At 39.8% G+C, this 24,768-nt stretch overlaps 1 protein-coding gene and 1 long non-coding RNA gene across 2 annotated transcripts; both read left to right on the top strand.

Moving 5' to 3' along the window:
* The first annotated feature begins 17,236 nt into the window (after positions 1-17,236).
* LOC131238756 (uncharacterized) lies at positions 17,237-17,856 on the top strand. The gene is made up of 2 exons (XR_009168032.1): positions 17,237-17,558; positions 17,636-17,856. It is a non-coding gene; the product is annotated as an uncharacterized LOC131238756 (long non-coding RNA).
* A 1,532-nt stretch (positions 17,857-19,388) lies between these two features.
* On the top strand, positions 19,389-24,768 carry LOC131241176 (uncharacterized). The gene is made up of 3 exons (XM_058239888.1): positions 19,389-21,305; positions 22,711-23,783; positions 24,179-24,768. Exons 1-3 carry the CDS (start codon positions 20,048-20,050, stop codon positions 24,524-24,526), a joined length of 2,679 nt encoding a protein of 892 aa, XP_058095871.1. The 5' UTR covers positions 19,389-20,047; the 3' UTR covers positions 24,527-24,768.

Below are 24,768 nucleotides of genomic sequence, written 5' to 3'. Positions count from 1 at the left end.
ACATTCTAGGATTGCATTTGGGCTGGGCTGATTCAATTGCCTATACCTATCAACCTTTCGTCCTTCATGACACTTATCTTATCATAGGTTAGCCGTTCTACTTCTCTACTTCTGTCTAGCAACATGCTCCAGAAAATTTGGATCGTTTAACATTGTTTAGTTTAGCTTCTGCTTATATCCAATACATCACTGTAGCAAGTCAGTTTAGTTTAAATAAATATTTAGTACTTCGTCATCGGATCCCCTCCAAATTCCCAAGTCCACGATTTTTACTGACCAAAACCATGACTATCTCATGATTGTTTAGGTTTTCGCGATCGTCTCGTGACCATTCAAGTCTAGAAGGTCGTCTAGTCCACAGCCAGCTGGCTCACTAGGTCAAACCATAGTCGTTGGTAACATTTTCTGTTTTATTTACTTTTATATGGTGATTTTACTACATCTATATTCATATTAATAAAATCAACATTCAGCTTTTAAATTTCTATTTTACTTCTTTATGTTATTTTCATGACAAACATGATCAAGCGATCACTGTCGTGATAAAAGGTCATTCTCCTCGAAGCAAAAGGATGCATCGGAATGACTAACTTTTTCCTTCATAAATCACATGATCTCCTTGTCAATTGTTGGTTGAGTAGTTAAGTCAATCTTCACAAGGCATTTGGTTTGACTCGAGTTAAATACAAGTCTAGCACACCAGCACCTACATACTTACACATGCATGAACAAAATCGGGTCATTCGTTGCATGTGTGGCTGTGTGTCCAAATTGAATAGTATTGTCAATTGCTGTTTGAGAAGTCAAGTTAATCTTCACAAGGCATTTGGTTTGAGTCGAGTTGAATACAAGTCTAGCACACCCGGCACCTACATACTCACACATACATGAACGAAATCAGGCCATTCGTTGCATGTGTGGCTATGTCCAAATTGAATAGCAACAACTCGTCATTTGGCACCTTTATTTGATAAAGTTTCAGCATATTTGAGGGAGTTTGAGAGGGAAGGCGTTTGGCAGGAAGGAATTGAGAGGAAATTGATTTAAAGGTAATTTGAATCCTCCAAAAGCCCTTGCTCCACAATCATAGCTCTGTGCTGACATTTGAGGGCATTTTCTCTCCAACAGTCGGAAAATCAATTGTTGGGGCTCCATGAAGATTAATAAAACATTCATAGCAGACCGCAGATCAGTGGGTTTTGCAAACTGCCTTTTGAATATTCTTTTTAATGATGGTTCTGTTCACTGGCAGCGGCACGCCAAATGGAAACAAAGGAATCCGGCAGGTGGTTTCCGTGTGGTGTGCCACCTCCAACAAAGATGATAATGGGAAGATGGAATTTTTATTTTTTCTTCCAGTAGAAGGATTGGGAAAGTGAACAGCATGTGGGCTTTGTACTGGGCCTTCATGTTATGGGCTTTCTTTTTCCTGGGCCAACCAGTGAGGCGTAGACCTAATATGATGACAGCTTGTGTTCTGTATGTGGGCCTTATCTTGAATGGTCCATGGGCAGTGATTATTCCTCATTATCACCAACCGACGGCCGACGGCTGAGAAAGAGGACCGGGCCCAAATCTAGACACTAGGCCCATTATCTAAATACTTGAGATTTGGGGTCCATGTCCCCACTTGAACAGCGTGCGCTGCACCTCCAGGGACCCAAGATTAGGCCTGGATTCCATTACACAATGATTGCTAGCCCCACAGTGATTATGGAACTGTGGCCACAGGTTTTATACATTTAGCCCCATTTATATCATGCATTGTGTATCTTTATCTGCTTGTATAATAACATTGGTGGGGTTACTTTTGTAGGCCAACTGAGACTCGGAATTACCTGATTTTTAACAAAAGCATATATTTTAATAGACTTGTTACGTACGTGTATGTCATTTTGAGGTATTCAAGATTATTTGCTTAGTAAACTTCAGGTTAAATTTCATTGATTCGAAATACATGCTGCCAAACACAATTTTAAATTCTCAGGATTCTAATTACATGCTGCCAAACACAACTGAAGACTCTGAATCCCTTTGATTCTATGGTAATTGTGATTTAGACTCCACCGTATTTCAAATACAAAGTGCCAAACGTGCCCACATGCCCACATTCTTTTTCTCTTTTTTTTTGCTGCAGTAACATGGGCTGTGGAGTATTTTTTGTCTCTAGATGTCTGTTGAAGCACTCACACGGAAACTCCAGTTGAATGTTAAGTCACGCAAAGTCAAGCAAGCATGAAAGAGAGAGTGACCCACATAGAACTCAATCAGGCCAGGCGACGGCCAATCAATCGGCAGGTTGAACATGTGCATCCATCGCTGATCAAGGCAATGGAGGTGCCATATGGTGCTGCAGATAGAAGGATGACAGAGGGACCATTATCTGCTTCTAATTATGACACAGACAAGCCAGGAGTGTGGGGGGACCCGACACGATGTTTGAGTCAAATCACATCCTTCCACGGTTGGGTAGCCATCCAGTGGGATGAGCTGTATCAGTGTTCCACAAAGAGAGATGGTTTAAGAGAAAGTTACTGCAATGGTCCAGTAATATGACAAATATTCGTTGTTAGCATATTGCAATTTGGAAGAGCTTCAGGTCATTGCCCTTTTTTTTAAGAATATAAGCAAAATTTATTTATCCCAATAGGCTAGTAGCCTAAAAATTACAAAAGACAGCAGAGGAGAAAACCACACCCCAGCCACGAGAAAAAGAAAATAAGAAAAATGATAATAATCAGGAAAACCCATGCCCCAGCAGCCTTGGAAATTCTTTGGAATAGAAGGGAGTTATTTGATATCATGCAATCTTATGAAGCATAATATTGATAGCGAGGCATTCAGGAAGCATACTTTACAGTATACATTAATTTAAATTAAATTGACTAAATTGTGAAGTTGATGTGGAGGGGCTGCATGTGTATTCTTAGCACAGCTAAACCAAAAAAAAAGCTCGAACGAAAGCGGAAGTAGTCTGTCACAATCCGGCCCAATCCAACTTGGGCATGTCGTAAATTGGGCCCAAACATGTTTGGTTCAAAAAAAAATTATTCTAAGTAAGGATAAATGGCCATTTGAAGTGTTGACCGTAAAACACCGTAACTTTCATATAGGCATCATCATGAAACGCATAACCAATCGATCTTTATGTAATTGTACATTCGATGTCAACCGCCTGCTATGCTAGTCGAAGACGTCCAGTTTGCGAGAAGGCACATTTTTTATATCAAAATCAAATCCGATCATTTTCGTTTTGCGAGAAGGCACATTTTTAATATCAAGATCAAAGTTTTCTTCTTTTCTAGAAGTTGCTTGTAATAATACCGACAATGCTCTGGTAAGGAACGAATGTTATTTCTATTTTTGGTAAATTTAACTTTGGGTAGAGATTTTGTTATTTCTGATAATTTCTATTGGAATTAGTATTTTGGATCGTTTATATAAGTGATGGAATCGAACAATCTTAAATTATTATTCAATAAAAATATTCAAATTTTCTCTCTTACTTCTGGTGGATTTAAGAACTCAATTTGTGAATTTAAGGTCTTAATTACATGAGGAAGACCGTGATCTTCCCATTCTTCATATAACACTCTTCCCTGCATCATAAATCCGCTAAGTCGGTTCCATGATCAGATCCATTGAATGATCCTAACCTCTGCTTGGTGGACACTTGTTTATTGAATTGGGACCATTTGATATTTTTCATTTTAACTGTCCAATGAATAGTAAAAAAATCCAATAATCAAATAATCAAATAATTGTAATTTTTAGTTTATGATGCATCTAAACTGGGACCTATAAGCAAGGTTTGCAAATTTGTTCCGGTAAAGCTGCAAATCCATATTGGTCACCACCGGGACCTCCACCCCTGTATATAGTAGAGGCTGTTTCAGTCCTAGAGAATCAATTGGATGGCTACGATTGCTTGAGAGGTGTGAATTTCGAGGTATGCTCATGTACAATGTCCTTACATTTTGGATGGTCTCCATAGCCGTGCATGCGTGGCACATGTAATTCAGTCTTCTTTGCAGAGCTGTGCATAGTCCTGGCCACCATTTCTTTTCAGAAGAGATAGGAGTTGGATTTCAGAAAAGAACAAATGATAGAGGTTACAAGATGCGACCCCATAGACCCTTTTGCTGTAGACGAATGTTTGCTACTCTGGAAGAGAATGATGTACGACACTCAGCCACTGAGAAATTGTACACGCCGCGTGCAAGTACATGGGTCCCAGTTTACATGTATCATAAACTCAAAATTACACATATCTGATCATATAATTATCAGATTGGTGTACAATTAATCATTAGATGTTTGAAATGAAAAAAATCCAATGGTCTCATTTCCGTAAATAAATGTCAATTAGTCAGAAGCCAGGATTCTTAAACCAATCTGATCATTTTAGAGGATGAGCCAATAGATGAACCAGATCCAAAGCCCAAGTAGACCACACCACAAAAAACAATGAGGATGGAAATCCTACCGTTGAAGAGTTCTCGGGGGCTACAGAAGTTTTGGATTTGCTTCATTTTTTAACTCATGCCCTAAAATGATCCACAAAATGAATGAAGTGGATAAAGTACATACATCATGGTAGGGCTTACTGAGCCCATGTGAGTATCTTTCGAAAATTTATGTCTGCCAACTTTTTTACCATTGTAATATCAAAGTAAATCATCATTGGTTATTTACCACAATTGACATGCATTTGCAGCTAACCAATCAAGCTGGGCATCCAACTCTCCAGACCACTTTACTTACATTATGCACTTTTTTTCCCCTATAATACACGTTTTTTGTTTTTGTTGAATCTAGAACATGATATACTAAAACAAACATGGAATCCATTGTTACAGTGCAGTTTTCTATGAATTCATGTAAAAACAAAGAACAGTAGACAAACAGTAGCCTCATCTGCTTTTTGTGCCTCAAATCTTTTTGTGATGGAATGTCTACTCTTTGGCCTTGTCTTTTTTTCTTTTTCAGAAAAAATGATATTCCAGTTTTTCTTATGCAAGTACAGGGACAGGGAAAATTCCTTCCCAATTGAAGAGTTTATGAGATAGTTTAAGAGAAAAGTTCAGTTAGGATTTTAGCACTATTTTTGGACAATCCATATCAGGCTCATTTAAGAGGGTGTTTGGTTGCTGGTTTTTATATTTCTAAATCTATGAGCTATCTGATTTTTATGAAAACTCTATTTGGTTTGTATATTTTATTTGAATTTTATACATTTTAGTTTATTTTTATATTGCCCATGAATTCCATTCCTCGAATTTTCCTTTAGAAAGCTTACGGCGGCGTTTAGCCAAGGAATAAAAAACTTAAGAAAACAGAATAAAATTTTAATCATTTTTTTAGAAAACAACTGTACCAATTAAATAATTTTTTGTCTAAAAAGTCTCGAGTCAACTTTGACATTTTCCAAAACACAAAATCCGGAAATGACTTCCTCAGCAATGAAACATGCCTTTAATAGCCTGTTTGGATCATAAGTTGCTTAAGATAAGTTACTTATGTCACAAGTAACTTATCTTAGTTTCTACTTATTAAGAAGATAAATATATTTAGTAAACAACCTACTCATCACCTTCTCCTCTCTTTGGTAACTCTTAAGCCTCTCTTCAATCACTTATAAAAAGTTGAAGAGCTAAGAAATTAACTAAAGTGGTTAAATATTTTTAAGTAAAAAAGGTACTTATAATTAATTGTAAGGCCCGTATCATAGTCCGTACCATTCCACAGGCTTTCACGATCCTCCCGGTCGAATTCTGGTAACCCTCAACCTGTATCCAACGTTTGTGCGCGATCCTAAGCTGAGTCCTGCATATTGGAATCGACTCGACTCGAAACTTGTACCCCTGCGACCGCGCCGTCACCGCGGTTCCAAAGCCGTGACTCGCGCACCGATCCGATACCCAGGCCATGAGATGTGGGCCCGCGTTCACCTCAAGAAAAAACGTCGTGCGTTACAAATTCTGAGAGAATCTCTACAACACGTCTCATCAATCAATCAATCAATCAATCAAGTCAAGTACACACCATACCACAAGTATAAGCAACCCATCCCTTTCCCATTCTCAAAGTCAACTCTCCCTCTCTCTCCACCCATCCCTTTCTTACAATTCCATCACTCCACCCATCACTCATCACCCATCACTCCATCCCTTATCATGTCATCACTTCTCTCTCTCTCTCTCATTTCTCAAAACAATCTCCCAAGCAACAAGATTCCAAATGTCCAAGCTCTCTCTCAAATTCAAGTATGGCCCACTTTCCCACTCACTCATCTCCCATCTCAAGCATTCATTCATCATCTACCTCCATTAAAATTGAAGACAATGAGCATAGGAGTCCAAGGAGCTAAAGAAAGAGCCGATAAGTGAGTGATCCACCATTAATTTTAATTTTAGGGCTCACTTGTTGTAGGACCCACATTGATATATGCAATGTAGAGAGGGGCCCATAGTGGCGGGGTCCCTCTATCTCACCGTTTCTCTCTTCCTCTCTCTCTCTCTCTCTTTTTCTCTCTCTCTTGCATGGATGGCGTGTGTGTGTGGCCCACCATGAAGTATGTATTTTATCTATGCCATCCACTGAGTGGCCCACATGGCAGTCCGTTTAGACGAGCCCAAACGAAGGAAAAACACAAATATCAGGTTAATCCAAGTGTGGCCCACCTGAGTGGGGCCGCCATATTGCGAAGGGCCATCCAAACCGTCCATGTGGGGCCTACTAGTGGGGTGTGCCCCCTTTTATCCAGGCCGTCCAGCGTCCCTGGACACTGGATTGGACGTTGCCACTCACACGGTTTCACATACCCACACATACATATATACATATATGTATTGTATATTATATATATAATATTATATATTTTAATATATTATATTACTAAATGATGTGGTGGGCCACTCCTATGTGGGACCCACCTTTTACATGGAATCTGCACCGTCCAGATGGGTCTAGACGGTGAGTATAGGCACCTCCTGCCACTGTACAAGTATGTAATATATAATATTATATTATTTAATATATATTGCAATGGGCCACTACGTGGACCGTACCATGATTTATATATCTGCACCGTCCATCCATTTTACGGGTGGAGTCCACCGTGATGTGAGCCATGCACAGTCCCACCATGATGCTTGTGTTGTATCCCTACCGCTCATCCATCTGACGTGCACACGGCCCCCTTTGATGCATGCAAGCCGTCCATCCAACGTAGCTATGGGCCCCACTTTGATGGGTATTTTCCATTCACTTAGTGGGTTTTGGACCGTCCATCTGCTGGACGGTCAACGCCCCACCCATGAGGGATGCTTTCCATCCAAACCGTTTATTCTTTGGTGGGCAGCCACGTGGGAGGACCCCACCTTGATATATGTGATTCATCCCAACCGTCTATTCATTGGTCAACTCATGTTAAGGCTGAGATCAAAAATAAGACAGGTTTAATATCAAGTGGACCACATTACAAAAAGCAGTGGAGTTGAACGCCCACCATTGAGACCCATTTGGGTTACAGAAGTTTTGATTTAATATAATATTTGTTTTCCTTCCCTGTTCAGGTCCTTGTGACCTTATGAACAGTATGGATGGAAAATAAATATTATGGTGGGCTTACTAGAAATTTAACTGTGGAAATCATTATCACCATTGCCATTTGTGGTCTGGTCCAGATGATCCTTGAATATAATTCATTTTTTCTGAATTAATGCTTTAAAATGATATCTAATAGTAGGTGAATGGTGTGGTTGGTTTGGGCCCATTTGATTCGGCCCATTTGATTGGCCCATTTGATTCAGCCCATGTGATTCGGCCCATTAAATCGGCCCATTTGATTCGGTTCATTTGATTCAGCCCATTGATTCGGCCCATTTGATTCAGCCAATGATTCAGCCCATTTGATATGGCCTGATGTTATATATATATATATATATATATATATATATATATATATATAGGCCCATGATTGAGGCCCATGATGATGTATATTAAGCCCTTATATGAGGCCGTGGGCCCATTATACGTTGGCCCTATGAGCGTCATTCCTTAGGAGCAATGTTTGTTAAAAGTCCACATTGATGGGCAATGATGGTTGGACGTCCACATTGTAACCTTCCCTTAGGCCTTGTTAGGCTTATTCTCATCATTCTCTAGTGGGTTAACCCAAACGCTTGGGCCCCATTATACGTTGGCCCTATGAGCGTCATTCCTTAGGAGCAATGTTTGTTAAAGGTCCACATTGATGGGCAATGATGGTTGGACATCCACATTGTAACCTTCCCTTAGGCCTTGTTAGGCTCATTCTCATCATTCTCTAGTGGGTTAACCCAAACGCTTGGGCCCCATTGATTTTAATCAATCCATCATCGATCGTCCATCTTTAGACCCCGCCTTGCTCGAGGTTAATTATCGGTACTAATTTCCGTTACCGGCTACAATTGCCGATTATGAGTTTGTGACAACATAGCATTATGATACATGCCCATATGCATCATCTATATGTTTGTTATGAGGTGTGATTGATCATTGTATATGCCCTAGTATAGGTGGTTTATGGGACTCCCTGATAGGCAAAGTTACTCCACATGAGCACACGGTATGCGCAAGATTGATGCATGATTGGACTACGTGACTCATGCACTTTGCATTTGTGTGATTGTGATTACTGCATGCCCTAGCGACATCAGGGTCATAGCCTCCACAGATACATCGTGGGTGGTCGGACTGGATACCGAAAATACTGTTTCTAGCATCAGGGCGTCATAGATGTTCCTGGGTGAAAATCTCTAAACCCGATGGTACCAGAGGATGACTCCAACGTCGAGACCAAGTGGAAACATGAGCATCCAAGTGTCGAATACCAGGAGGTCGCGTCTCTCACTGTGTCATAGTCGGTTAGAAAGGGGTGTGGCCTTACTCGCCCGAGGGTATGGGGCATTGCTAGGCTGAGTTTGACCAGCTCATGAATCGGTCCGCTATCGACGTGTCAGATAGGTATTGGCAGACTATTGGTCAAGCAGATAGTAAGGTTTCTTACGCTCACTTAGACTACGTGCCTGGGAAAGGGGCAGTGTTATTTGAAGTGTACTAAACCCCGGTGATTATCCAGAGTGAGAACCGTACTGATATTTGATGCTCTAGTGAGGAGCTGCATTGATATGTGGATGAAGATTGGCATGCGTGAGTTGCATTTCACATCGCATGGCCTTGATATGGCCGATAACATTCATGTTTTGCACCGCATAGCCTTGGTACGGCTGATTGCATTTATGTACTCATCAGCATGATTCCACATTACTCTGTCATTGCATTCTGAGCACGCCCATATTGCGCATACACTTACACCACCCTCTAAGCTTTCTATAAGCTTATGCATGATTGATGCGTGCAGGTGACACCAGGACGCAGCCGTAGCTTCGCCGCAGTAGGAGCGTGCAGTAGGGCTTTAGGAGTTTCTGTTATCATTACCTTGTATTTCCCTTCATATGCATTGTACTTTAAAGTTTTTTATCATAGTGAATTTTATGATGGTGTTTTTGTGATGGTGTTTTTGTGGTTATTATTCGTGAGTTATGCTTATAGTTATGCTCATTACGAATCAAAATCATGTTAGAAATCCTCCTTGTAGAATCCCAAGATCAGAACTTGGTATATGAGTACCAGGAGCTGAGAATGGAGTACTACGGAAGCTGTCAGCACCAGATTCGACAATCGAAAATTTTGTGAGCCCGGTTTCTGAGTTTGGGGCATGACATTAATCATGAACCAAACTTACTGATATAAATTAAGTTACTCATGTACTGCTCTAACTAGAAAAAGTAACTTGTTTGGTGTTATCCAAACGGGTCTAAATGTTGGATATAAGGCAGAAGAGTGGACTTGATTTCATTCCTGAACAGGTCGACCAGTACCATAAGTCACACTCTTAATTCACCCGTAACTCATTGGAGCCGCGTTGAATTACCCCTAACTTAGGCAATTCACAACTCAACTCAAAGCTGAACCGGTCGAGACGAGTTATAAAAATAAAATAAATAAAAGCCACCATGAGTAGAGTTGGGCATGGCACAACTCGACTCGATCTGAACCGAATGAGTGAGTCAATCCAAACCGAGCAGGCTTTGCCAATCCGAACTTAAACCAAGTCGAGTCCAAATTACCCAGTAATTCGACCTGAAACTCAATCTATTAGACCCGACTCCATCCGAAACCCGACTCAACTCGGATTCAGGTGGGTGTGTGTGTGTGTGTGTGTGTGTGTGTGTGTGTGTGTGTGCTAGTTTTTAAGTATCTCTAAACCTACTTGTTGCACCCGACCCCGATCCAAACTCAAACTCTCTCTCTCTCCCTCCCTCATCCTCCTCCTCTTCCAAATCCGGCAACCACCCACCACCATCACCTCTCTCTCTCTCTCTCTCTCTCTCTCTCTCTCTCTCTCTCTCTCTCTCTCTCTCTCGTCTCCACTCCCTCCCCCCCTCAACCCTCAATATGACTCAGTGCCAACTCGACTCAACTTGGTACTTTTGACTAGTTCAAAGTCAGTCTGGATCATTCTAGGGCATACCGGACTCAAATAGGGTCAGGCATGCTGGACTTAGTACCGAGTCGGGTCGAATTCAGGTCAGGCATATTTTAAAAACGGATCAAGTCGGGTCAGCCCTAACTCGGTCCAACTCGACTCGATGCCTAGCTCTAACTAGGGTTGTACACAAGCAGAGTTAGCTCGGTTAGCTCGCTCGACTCGACTCGAAATAGCTCGATTTGACTTAGTTTGAAACTAAGTTCGAGCCGAGTCGAGCTGATTTTTTTAGCTTGAAAAAATTTCGAACCGAGTTCGAGCTTGCCCGAGCTCGACTCAACTCGGATCGAACCCAACTCAAATCGAACTCGGATCGAACTGTTCAGTGATTCGGTTACTTTGATATTGTTGTTGCTCATCAAGTGTTTGATGAAATGGCCCAATGAAGTGTGGATGATGGAAAATAAGGTACGTATGTGAAATGATGGATAGATTGGCAGAGTGAATTTATCTTGGCTATTTCTTTTAGGTCCCACAAAGCTTCCGGCCGCAGGTACTTGTTGTATATAAGGTAACTGACAATTTACGTCCTCATTTCAGCCATTAAAGCTTTTCTTCCCATGGATCTGGATCCGTAAAAATACCATTTTTTTTCTTGATTTTTTATGTTGCTTACAAAGTGTTTGATGAAATACTTGTTAAACAACTGCTGTTGTTTTACACACAGTGAGATTTTGAAAGTGTAGTCCACGTGTTTGTGAAAATGCTCCACAAGCGAACTTGGCTCGAACTCGGCTTGGAGTGGCCCGAGCTATTAACCAAACTGAGCTGAGCTAGCCAATCAGGCTCGAGGACCGAGCTGAGCCGAGTTCGAGCTGTGCCAAGCTCAACTCGGTTCAACTCGTGTACACCTCTAGCTCTCTAACCATGGGTATTAAGTCAGCTACCAAGGAGTTTATCTCCATGCCACATGCATGATTAGCTTTATAATCTTATTGGTATGACGGCAATCTGGACTGTTGTTTGGACTGTTCTATCCATCCACTTTTGATGTATGACCCATCCATGATGGTCCACATGAAAGGTGCAGATTCTAAACACGTAAAACAAATAGATGGAGATAGATTACTTAATAACTAGCTTAAATTCAATCTATTCACCTAACATGTCTGAAAACTTTATATCACCTAACACCGAAAACCTAACATGTCCAAAAAATCTACGTCACCTAACACGTTTTGCAATATGTTTAAAAAAATGCTAATCTTATGTGTAATCTCAACCACTCATATCCCACCAGCAGGTTGTGCGGTAAGCAGCTCAGATCTCCAACACATGTATACCACATGTAGTAATAAATGTAAAAAAGGAATTATGCTCATGAACAAACCTCATGTTTGCTTATAGGTAGATCCATGATGGGCCCCTCGTTTGGCGATAGGTGGGTCGTCTGACTACCAAATAAGTTTGGAAATATGATTTCTTAATAAAAAAAACCCAGCCCTACACCAATGGCATTTGTTTATGTTGAAATAGATTTTATTTATTTATTTATTTTATGATACTCTACAAGAATTATGATGGTTGATATGCAGGCACTAAGAAACTGTGTGGGTGGTCTAAGGGTAAGTTAAATTTAACGGTCCAAATTGTGGGTTCCAAGTGGATCATAAATAGAAAATTAAATTGATTTGATTTTCTAACTGGTTAATTGGTGGGTCTTTAACTGACACTTGAAATGAAAATGTAGTCAGCGATCCAAATTCAATGAGCGAATTTTGAGAACGAACGGTTAGGATTCTTCAACGAATTTGACTTTTGATGATAATCTACATATAGTGACTCCCAAAATTTAGATGGTTTACTTTGAGTAATGTATGCCATGTAAGCAATTTCTGAATGCATGTATATTAATAATAGGCCAGAGTGCAAAATCATACACATAAGGCAATCCAAAGTACTCTATAGACCCAAAATCATATTGTTTCCACAATCTAGACTTCTGTTCAAGCTTTATCTCTTCATTATTGATAGTCCACGCAAAAGAGTGATTAGGATCCAATAATCTACATGATATTGGACCTTTGCAAAAGTCAATGATAAACGGCACCGTAGGTCCAATGGTCTGCCTAACTACTACTGTAGTAGATGAGTCTAATCACCCCTGTAAATCTATAATATAGATGCCCTGGATTTCAATCTACAGCTTTGATCGTCTAAGAGACGGGCTGTATAGGCAATATTATTTTTTCTTTTCTTTCTTGACTTTTAGTTTTTTAGGAAGATTTTCACTGGATGACCGTGTATAGGTATGGTTGGAGGTTTGGATGAGGTTGGAGATTAGCCTATCTCGTTCTATCTCCTTATCCCATTTACGTTTAAAGTTGAATTTTTTATACTTCAACTTCATACAACCAATAAAAAAATAGATCAAAAAATCAAAGAAAAAAAAATTCTCACTAGACTCACTGGTAATTACCCATAAGTAGGGTCCAGAGGCCTATCTCTAACAATTATATATGTCCACAATTCCACTCCTCATGATCATCCTCTCATGGTGGCTTTTGGCTCATAACCTATCTAAAGTGGGGCCATCCATGACATCAAATGATTTGTTGACTTAGGTGGCCCAATCAATGGGGGACACTAGGCCGGGAGGGTGACACTCACTAATAAGACCTCTTTACAAAATGTTGCATCCAACCTATTGTTTATATTCCATGTCTAAGTTTGGATCACAAGTTATTTCAAATAAGCTACTCATGCCTCAAGTAGCTTATCTTGGTTTCTACTTAGTAAGCTAAAGTGATTAAGTACCTTTAAGTAAAAAATTTTACTTATAATTAATCTTAAACCAAATTTACTTATCTCAAATAAGTTACTTATCTATTGTTATAAGTAGAAAAATTAACTTGGTGGTATCCAAGCAAGCCCTAAAAGTCATCAGGTGCACCCGGCCACCCACGAGAAAGGGACACACAGAAACTTAAACCATTCCAAAGAATTATAAATGTGGAAGGAACCATACCCACACGTAAGTTTTGAGCGTGATTGTATATATATTGCTCAGTACTGCTGTGTGTCCCACCTGAGTCTTTTTGAATTAGGGTGATGTAAAGTGAAAAAGAGAAGACATAGCATGTTCATTGTTTGGGCTCTAGATATCACGAATGGGCCCCACCCACCTCAGGCTCATAATAATAACCATGTGTTCAAACGCACAAAATCATTCCCCATTAATTTTAACTACTAAGAAAACCATGTGTAATCTGACACTGACTTGTTTTCCTAACATTTTTTAATCAAAATCATAGCCATTGTTGTCTCAATGACAGCCTCATAAAACAGAACACTGGCCATTAAATACCCAAGCAGTTCCTTTAACACTTTTAAAGCATACATTGTACGGAATGAGATTTTAGCATAGGGACAAATCTCCTTCCCCACATGCTTTTTCCGGCAACGTTATCAGGAAAATCTCACTGAAAATAAATTACATTTTACAAATATTTATTATAAATTAATAAATAATTTCAAAATTTTAAACATATGCTTATGAAAGCTTTCCTAAGCCCGCACATGTGCCTAGGTCAACTAATGCGCGGACAGGTGAAATATCTAAGCCATCCAATAGGTAGATCTTGCCGTGTGGATGTTAGTACACATGAGATAAAGGTAGTCCACTTATAAGGTAGAGCTTAATATTAAATATAAAAAATTTTAAAAAAAAAAAAAATTTTAAAAAGTGCAGGTAAAATATTTCAGCTGATTTTTCACATTTATTGAGCAATGTGGTCCACCTAACTAGTGAACCAACATGATTCTTGAAGGGCAGCTTGGGTGGATCCATCTATCCCGATCCACCGAGGTGGGTGGATCCCTAACTGTGGGGCCATCATAATGAATGTTCTTTATATCCATGATGTACATTTGTTTTGACTGCTCATTCTAAGACATGATTCCAAAATTACTGGAGATCTAAATCTCAAGTGGACTACACCGCAGAAAACCGTGGTTATTGACTATTAAAAACTTATGGTCGGCTATGAAAGTTTTGGGTGGGCTATGAAAGTTTCGGATTAACCCAGTATTTGTATGGTTCATTATTCAGAGTCTTCGTGACCTTACCAATAAGTTGTATGGCAAATAAATATTCAGGGATGAATGGTGGGTACTGTTTCTTGTAGTGTAGTCTACCTAAGATTTGGATCTGCTTCATTTTTTAGATCCTGCCCTAAAATGAGCTGTTGAAACAGATGGATGGTATGGATGTAAGGCACATGCATCACAGTAGACCCCACAGTTAGGGATCTAATAAAGCTATGCTCATTCTTGAGAGAGGCAATCTACATGGTAGTACCCTTCTGATGGAGGGCTTGGATATTGCACCTGTACGTCATGCTGACATATGTGATGACATGTGCATTAGCTGACTTGTACACGCCAGTTAAGATTAGCAAAGCTGGGAGACAGAAATTTTAGAGAGATAAATAATATTAATGTTTTCTCAATTTTCAGTGAATCTGGACCATATCTCAAATCATTTTTTATGAATGCCCAAGAATCAAGCATGAAAAGCGGCCAGTGGATCAAATAACTTCCTATTTTTAAAACCCGGGGTCACGTGCATGTGATGTGCCGTTTGCTGGTGGCATTAAAAACGCATAAAGGACTGGTGCATTTTACCGTTGTAATATTTCAGCATCAGCAAATGGAATACTGGGACACCTCTGTCACCTTTTGAGCTGACAAAAGCCAATCAGTGACAGCAGCTTCTCCTATTTTATGCAGTTTTTGACATCTACACCCAGCCTGATTGATTCTTCACCTCACCCATTTCCATTTCCTTGAATCTGAATAGTACATGCATGGCAAATGGCTGTGGTCAGATCCATCAGGGTCGGCCAGGGTTGTGTAAAAAAAGGGCCCCAATGAATACATAGTAATTATTTAATCAATTAGAATTATTCATTTCTTACGTTAAACTTTGGATCATCTATTAGATGGTCACCGACATGCATACATATTTCTTCATTGGATTGAGATTTTTTTCAATATTTGAGTATATACATATGGATGTCATACTTTTATAATAATATACGCAATTAGATAATTAGATTCGCCATAGCAATAAGGTGTGGCCAATGTTCATTGACTTAAGGCTTGGTACACTTATTGCATAGTGTAGATCATTGTGCAAGCATGCACTGTAGGTCTAATGCATATATATTGAGATATATATATACATATTCTCCATCTTGATTTATAGGATGATCAGTATGAGATCTCATATAGATAGGTATGAAGAGCTTCATATCAAGTTAGGTATTACCAGAGCTGTACACGGACCGAGTTACCTTGGTTAACTCGCTCGGCTCAACTCAAAAAAGCTTGATTTGACTCGATTCAAAACTGAATATGAGCCGAATTGATCTAATTTTTTAAGCTTGAAAAAATTTCAAGCTGAGTTCGAGCTTGTCTGAGCTCAAATCATCTCGGATTGAACCTCAACTCGAATTGAACTAGTTTGGTCACTCAGTTATTTTGATATTGATGTTGCTCACCAAATGTTTGATAAAATGACTTAACAAAGTGTTGTTTTGGGTGCATACATTTTCCACGAGATCGGTTGGTAGTGAGGAAGGTATAGATATGAAACAAATCACTATTGAAAAAAAAAAAACATTACATGAGAAAACTACCCTTGTGTCTTGATTTTAATGATATTTCACTCCATGTGTTTGAAAAAAATGCCGCACAAGCTCAAACTCAGCCTAAATTGGCCTAAGTTGCTAACCGAATCGAGCCGAGTTGGCCAATTAGGCTCGAAGACCGAGCCGAGCCGAGGTGGAGCTAGTGTCAACTAGCTAGTGGCCAAACTTGACTCGGTTCAACTCGTGTACAACTCTAGGTATTACAACGGAATAAATCAATGATTGATTGTATGAATTCAGTGTGATAATGGTGTAAAATAGACGTTTCCTACATTTCATCATTCACGGTATGGGAATTGAGTCACATGTGCCGCGAGACGTAATACATCAATTCCAGTCTAGTCACTATGTGAGTATATTAGTCCCATGCGTCTCTTGTGTCTTTATTGCTCTACCGTACAACACAAAGTTGTGGGGAGGTTATACTACTTCGACAACACAAGGCAAAGTTGTGAGAGGTTATACTACTTTAACGTGCATTTTTAAGACCATGTGTACATACTCAACTGGATTAGAAGTACATTGAAAAAAAAGAAAGGCAGAGAGGAAGATCGTAAAATAGTGGTGATGCGTAAGAGATCACTTCTCTAAAGTGTCAAATTAAATTGACAATAGGATTTTAGTGCAAACGGTTTTGAAAAACAAAAAAATATTATATACTATTGTATTAACATGTTCAATAAGTTTAGACGGATCAAGTCTGCAAAAGTAAAATCCTTTTAATCTCAAGTAGATACGTATGCCACAATCGCATTATGATTTGAATGCATGTACATACGGAATCAAACATATTTGATTGAGTGGATCAATCAAGAGTCTAGGATAAGCATTTGGAGATCATGATTGCTCTTTTTTATCCACTTAGTAAATTTTAGATGACGTTATCTAGATGGACGATTTTAGTATTAAATGTTTTTAACTAAATATACTTAATTGGTGGGTATAGATTAAGGATTTTATTAAAGTGTTGGAGTCTTTTCCTTCTTAAAATTTTTAGTCCCCTGAATCTGAAGAATCTGTAATGTGTATAGTGTTCTCTTTCATTCTGTAGTTGAGAGTCTCTGTATGCAGTGTTTCTCTCGCGTGAAGTTTCAGGTAATTACTTTCCAGAAATTTTTAAAATTGACCTAGTTTTCGGCGTCTCTGCTGAGAGAAAACATTGTGAAAAAGGTTAGAAAAAGGTAGCTTTTTTACGTGGGTTTTCTTTTCCAATGCAGCAGAACTCATTTGCTTTGGATGTAAGCATATTCCACCTTCAACTGGATCCAGATTTCAAGGATAGAGCTTGCTAGAAAATTAATATAAAAAAGGTAATGATGGGTTTGATGTATTGGAAGCTGTTTTAGACGGCTGTAGTTCTTTTATTCAACAACATCCTGCTTTACAGGTTTCATTAAAAGGAAGCAATGGAGGGGTTGGAAAGGTGAAGGGACAGGACCATGAAAAGATGGTTCTTTTCTGGGGTGGAATATGATGAAGAGAGATGGGTCTGGTTGCTTTTTTGAGTGCCTGGAGAGTTTTAAAAAATGGAAGGTGTGTTGGGCTTCCAGAGGTAGAAACTACTATAATATAGGTATATTCATGTGGAGTATGATGATGGGTTTTTTCTGATTGTGTTTATTTTTATTAAATGTTGAAATTTCTTTTGTTTTGGATGCTGAAATTTGGGCTTTTATCCAGAAATTTGGGTATATATTTCATTTTTCTGGCATTTTCAAACCCGCTTTCTTCTTCTTCTTTTCTGTTTCTTTTTTATCTTTTTTTTTTCTTTTCGGTGTCTGAAAATGCTCTGGATTCAGAGTTTTTGGAACCCCATCTACTTTTAGCCAGCGCATTTTAGCATTTTCCGCAGGGTGTCCGTAGAAGTCGCCGTGGGGTAGGATAAACCCACTCTACCTTTTGCCTCTCTGGAAACAACTGAAAAATTCGTTGACCTGCTTTGGAAATACAATTGCATCTCCTGTTTAAGCGGCCGCCGGCGCACGTTAGATATCCCAATAGGGTATCGGTAACTTGCGCCCAGGTGCACAGGCAACAGCTTCTGAATCCAAGGCAAGGTAATGTGGCTCAGGTTAAGCCCGTCAAATGGCCCTGGCGCATGTTATACTCTTCCTTGGCTACATGAGAAGAGAAAAGACAATGTGAAAACAAAAAATCCTGTTTTGTTGCAGAGGAAGCCAGAGTAGCGATCATACACAAAACAGGATTTTTTGAGTATGTGTGACATCCAAGCCGTGAAAAAGGTGGGCCTCACAATGAAAATGATCTGGAGCGAAAATCACGCCAGTCGACTTGTCAGACAAGCAACACCATCGAAATCAATGGAAACCGACGGTTTGACCCATTGTAGAGGAGTGGCCCACCCGATGAGTGGACCTGCCTAATTTTCATAGCAGGGCCTACCATTTGTATGGGACCCATTGTACGTGGTCATTAATCTCACTGAACAATCATAAGTCCATAATGCAGAACAACGTGAAGTGTCCTGATGCATTCATTTGGTGCAAGTGCAGATACTGGTTGAATGATCAGAACCGTCAAACTAATGGATCTCCACCACCTATTGTTATATCCCTAAAAAAATTACATATAGGATGATCTTATTCATCCATTATGTGGCCTTTTTCTGGACTGCTATTGTATTTTTTATCTTAACCGCCTATCAGTAGGACACTTAATAAATGGATAGGATCATCCAAATCATAGTTTTTTTTTACATAATCTCCCATCAGAAATGATTAAAATCAGAACAACGGATTTGATCACCTAAATATGGACCCCACATGCATGAATTCGCACATTAGCACACTGTTAATGTAAAAATCCTTCATACCTTATAATTTCTCCTCTTAACTCTTTTTGAGTACAGGCATCCAACCACCATTAATTCGCAGCATTTCCTTCCACACGACACAATGACGCGGATAGCCAGCAGCCCTAAGTTCTGTGGGGCCCATCGTGATGTATGTATTATATCCACTCCGTTCACCTTTTTCGCCATCTCATTTTAGATATGAAACCAAAATTGAGTCAGATCTAAATCCCAAAAGGACCACACCACCAGAAACAGTGGGGATTGAACGGTCGCCATTAAAAAACTTTTTGGGGGCCGTAGAAGTTTTGGATCAAGCTGATTTTTGTGTTTTCCCTTCATCCATATCGGATTAACCTTATGAACGGGTTGGATGGAAAATCAACATCACGTGGGCCCTAGGAAAGTTTCAACGATGGGAGTCATTCTCCCCACCATGCTACTGAAAGAAGAAAAAACGCACTTGGGTTCTGTTCTCTGAAAACCAGGGAATTATACTTGGGATTTCCTGATGCTTTTCTGTCATGGAATCTTTCCTTCATCTGATTGTTGCAGACTCAAAGACATGCTTTTGGCACTCTCACACCATGAAAAGCGTGTAACTTACACACTCAAAAATAGATTTTTTATTTTATTTTTTTATTTTTTACAGCTTTTATTGTAGAGGATTTTCCTATCCTTTGTTTGGTTTTTGGTTTTTGCTTCCATTAAAACATTCATTTCTCTTTCTTTCCCTGTATTGCTGCAATTCAATGCATTTCATTATATGGTTGTGAGGAGAATTTCATGATTAGCTCTCCAACACATGCCCATTATTTCTTGCTGCTTGTTTTCAATTATAATAGAAGAAGAGATGTTCATGGTTTGTGTGAGAATTCTAATGAAATGCTGTAATGGGTGTCGGGTTTTTCTCGTTTACAAGTGAATTTTAGCTGCTGCGATCCGCCGGCATTCTAGCCAGAGTAGGAGAGGAAGTGGAATTGCGGAATGATGGAAGAGAAAGAGGTCTCAATTCCATGTAGGTCTTTTTCAGAGGAGAGAGATGAGAGCATCTATCCAATGTATTTCGGTGTTTCCTGTGCGTTTGTTGCTCTTCATCTACTCTCGACTGAGAAAAGACCCACCACCAATGATGGTAGATGGACGACAATCGCAGATAGAATGCTTCTAGGCAGTGCCCAACTTGTAGGATTGCTTGTGTGGAAAGCTCAAGGAGGAGAGGTAATGGACGGGAGGTCCGACCTTCTGGACAAGCTCAAGAAATCGGAGAATGAGGTGGCGGAATTGAAGATAAGGCGAAGTGAAGATGCAAAGGCCAATGAGAAGGTCGTCGGTATCTTTGCCTCGCAGGAGCAGAGCTGGTTTTGTGAAAGGAAGAGGCTTAGACAGCAGATCCAAGCTCTTTTAGATGCCTTGCGCAACCTTGAAGTAAAGAAGGAGGAATCTATTTTGAATTTGAAGGAGAAAGCTGAGGAGAAGGAGCTTCTGATACAGGCTAAAGTTGAGGCAATGGCGGAAGAAGAGAAGAAAAGGAAGGAGTTAGAAGAGAAGCTGCGAATGGCAGAAGAGGTTGCGGAGGAATTGAGGGAAACAGCAAAGAAAGAAAAGCAAGTACATTCGTCCGAGCTTTGTAAGCATAAGACAGCCTTCATTGAGCTTGTTTCTAATCAGCGGCAGCTGGAAGCCGAGATGGGACGTGCTCTTTGGCAGGCTGATGCAACGAAGCAAGATCTTGATGAGGTCCTTGAGCAGAAGGAGGAGTCGGTTTTGCTGGTTGAAAAGCTTTCCATGGAGATTATCAAGATGCAGAAGGATGCAGAACAGAAAGATAAAATCCTGTCTGCAATGATGAGGAAATCCAAGTTAGATATGGCAGAGAAACAGATGCTGCTGAAAGAGGTGAAGATATCAAAAGCAAGGAGAAAGCAAGCTGAGCTTGAAACTGAAAGATGGATGGGCCGTTGCGAATCAAGACACGACAAGCATTTGAGAAGTAATTTGGCCAATAGATCCCAACCATGGTTGGAGATGAAAGGATTGCAGTCTTTTGAGGCAGGATGTTCACAGAACCGAAGGATGGAATTGCAGCCTACTGACAGTGGCCTTAACCACAAAAGTCTTCTTCTCGAATGCTCTTCGGAAGCCAAGCATGGGAAGGAGGTTGAATGTGTTGCACAGAAGAGAGTGAATAATTCAACACTCGATTGTTTAAGTCGATACTCACCTGAAGAAAATGGAGAACCTGGTAAGATCCAACTTCTGTTTTCTTCTTTTCTTCGAAGGGGCTGTTTGGGTTGGGTGATATGGGGCTAGGATTTGTGAAATCCATGGATTTCAAATCTCGCATGTTTGTTTTTGTTGGGGATTTGCCATATCTTTCGATGTCCCAAATCTACACCTTCATAAATCCATAGATTTTTGGGGCAAATCCAAATCCCCCCCAAAAAAACTGAAGACTCTGCAAATCCTGAAAGTGAGACTCTTGTACAAGCAAAAAAAAAGAAGAAGAAGAAGAAGAAGAAGAAGCTTATTGCTTTGCGACAAATTCTCTAGGAATAAAAAAAATGCTCCCCAAATCTATGGAATTGTAGTTTAATTCCCAAAGAGTGGACTTTGGAATTTGCCAAATCCACATCCAATGCAAATTCATGAATTTGCCAAGTTCATAGATTTACCAAATTCACATTTTTATTTACTTGATCCCAAACAGGACCTGAGGCTTAGTTTTAAAAGAATATGCACCTAAGCGTCTATTATCAAATCAAATGCATGATTCCAGTTGGATGAGATGGTTACTTTGCAGATTTTGTCATCTTGATTCGCATAATCTTTTTCTTCAAACCCATGTGAAGGAAACATTAGAGAGAAGAAAAAATGTACAGTCTTTGTAGTTGATTCTTTTTTCCCGTTAACATTTCGAAAATCAAGTGTGATATGCATTCTTGGTTGACTTGCATTTTGATTTGCGAATTTATTTTAAATTTTAACTGCTGCTTTGGCATAAAAGATTTCTACAACTGAAATTTTAGTGGTTTTAAAGCTATTTATGTAAGATTGTCAATCGGTAGTGTTTGAGACGGATACAAGTGTATTCTCATCTGAACTCGATAAAGGAAATCGGAATTGGATACAAGTATGCACCTGAATTCGATCCAATTTGGATATCTTATCTGATCTGAGATGGGTGTTTGGATCCAAAACTGGGTCCGTGCCCAAGTTCGGATCCAGATTGAGATTTGGTCCAACAAATCCAACCTGATCATTAGTCAGGCCTGAATTTTGGACACCCAAGTCCAATTATATCAAATCGGATACTTCGGGGGTACCTATTGATTCAGGTACCCACTGGGGACCCTATGTTTATGCAAGGCTTCATTTGGATGCTCATTTGAAATGCAATATTCAATAGAGGAGAAACGGCCGAAGTGAGTGTAGTCTCTCGCCATTCCAAGCCCCAGTTTCAATTGAGATTGCTCCAGATCCATCTTGAAACAGATGGATAGGGAAATGGCTGCCGATATTGTCATCCTTTCTTCTATATTCAGTTACTATAATTCAGTTCAATGGAGAATCTGAACACACTCTAAATTTTCCATGGAAAATTTTATTATTTTGTGCTTCTGATTTGCTCCTCTTTTCTTGGTTGGAAGTGATTACGGCCAATGCTGAACAGCTGGAAGATTGGGTTCGTATGGAAACAGAGAAGTACATATCCATTCTTGAGCAGAGGCACTCAGCTGAAATAGATGCATTCGCAGAACAGATGAGGCTCAAAGACGAGAAGCTGGAGGCTTATCATTGGCGGTTACTGAGCATGGAACTAGAGTCGAAGCGGTTGCAGTCTCATATTGAAGGGCTCGAGGAGAATCTATCCCAATTCAGAGAGGAAAACATGAAACTAGAAGCCTTTTTGTTGAACGGGGAAGCAGAACTAAAATCCTTAAAAGAGAAATTCAGTATCCATGCCCAGCATTTCCAAAGCGGCAACTCAACTTCCTTTCTAAAATCCCAAGCGATAGTTCCTGCATGGTCAGAAGTGAAGATTATAAAGAAAAAACCAAGGGACAAAGAGCAAGAACAAACAGCGACATTGACACAAATGGCATTGCAACGTGAGAGAGAACGAAAGCACAAAGAGGTTATTGATATTGACACCATGAGAGTAACACCAACATCTGATCCATTAATGGACAATGCCACTGGGGGAGTTCACAATCAATCTGTTGAAGAATTTGACAGAAGTGAAAACCCCATTGAAGACCAATCGCAGGATACAAATCTCACCTTCCAAGCTCCTGAAGAAGAGGTCAATGAAGAGAAAGTGGTAGGTGTTGATCTTGGTCATGCTCAAGAAGAAAATGTGGAGAACGATCCCCAAGAAGAGGCTGAGGTTGTTGAAAAATCAGTATCAGCTGAGAACTGTGTGGTTAGGAAGGATCCTTCGTGGAAGATGGACATCCATGCTCTTGGAGTTTCCTACAAGATCAAAAGACTCAAACAGCAACTTCTAATGCTCGAAAAGTTGGCCACAACAGCAGCTGCCAAGAAGCCAGCTAGTAAAGACAATGTAGCTGATATGCCAGAATGCTATGAACAGAGGAAGACTGATGATGAACATGGACCCAAGATGAAGGGTTTCCTTCTGGTGATGTCATTGCTCAATAAACAAGTGAAAAGGTACCAGTCTCTTGAAGAAAAGGCTGACGATTTGTGTAAACGGATGGTAAGGTTTGCTATCCATCGTCTTATCAGTTTCTCTAGTATTCTTTGATCAATGAGGGTGCACTTAGAGATACACTGGAGATGGGGCGACCTAGATGTTTTCTGCCAAAAATTATATCATTTTGTTAATTTTAACTACTATTTGAAAAGAAGAAAAATATTATTTCAGGAGTGAAGAAACGTGTGTGTGTGTGTGTGTGTGTGTGTGTGTGTGTGTGTAAAACTGCCCATTTGGGTTCTGCCTTTCACACTGCCTCAAATGCCACTTTGTTTAAAATGAGTCACCCCCATTTACATATTTTACAGAAATTCGGTTTAGGCGTACTTACAAATGCTAGATTATCTTATGATAATTGGCCAATTTTTCTTTTTCTGTTTTGGGTGTTTCTATTTCAGCATGAAAATAATCAGGAGGGGAACAAGAGAGATTCCAGCATCTCCAGGACAAAGGGACACAACAAAACACTTGAACACTTCCTTGAAGAAACGTTTCAGGTTCAACGGTATATGGTTGCAACTGGGCAGAAATTGGTAGAGATACAGTCCAAGATTTCAAGCAGTTTTGAAGTTAGTCCTCCCGACAGTGTCCACATATCTGCGGGCTTTGATACGCGGCAGTTTGCAGATTGCATTAGAACACTCTTCAGAGAAATACAGAGAGGCTTGGAAGTCAGGATAGCTCGGATTATTGGAGATCTTGAAGGGACTCTGACTTGTGAAGGGATTCTTCAGTTGAGAAACTAATTCTTAGTGTCCCGAAAAAAGGAAAAAAAAAAGTGTTGAACGAATTTTTATGTTTTTTTCAAAATTTGATTGAGATATGAATGTTGAGAGGGGCTCATCAATCATCACGAATTCAGGAGAAGATGCTCATTTGCCTCTGCTCTTTCACTCTCCTCTCAGATATTTTCTATAGCTGAGTTTGTAAAGAAGGGTGCGTCCCTATGTCTTTTAGGCAATAAAATGCAGTGTTTTCTCTTTCAATG

Source organism: Magnolia sinica, chromosome 3 (assembly GCF_029962835.1).
Source record: "Magnolia sinica isolate HGM2019 chromosome 3, MsV1, whole genome shotgun sequence".
Lineage (NCBI taxonomy): Eukaryota > Viridiplantae > Streptophyta > Magnoliopsida > Magnoliales > Magnoliaceae > Magnolia > Magnolia sinica.
The sequence above is the reverse complement of the archived record's forward strand: the minus strand, read 5'-3'. Positions and strand labels throughout refer to the sequence as shown.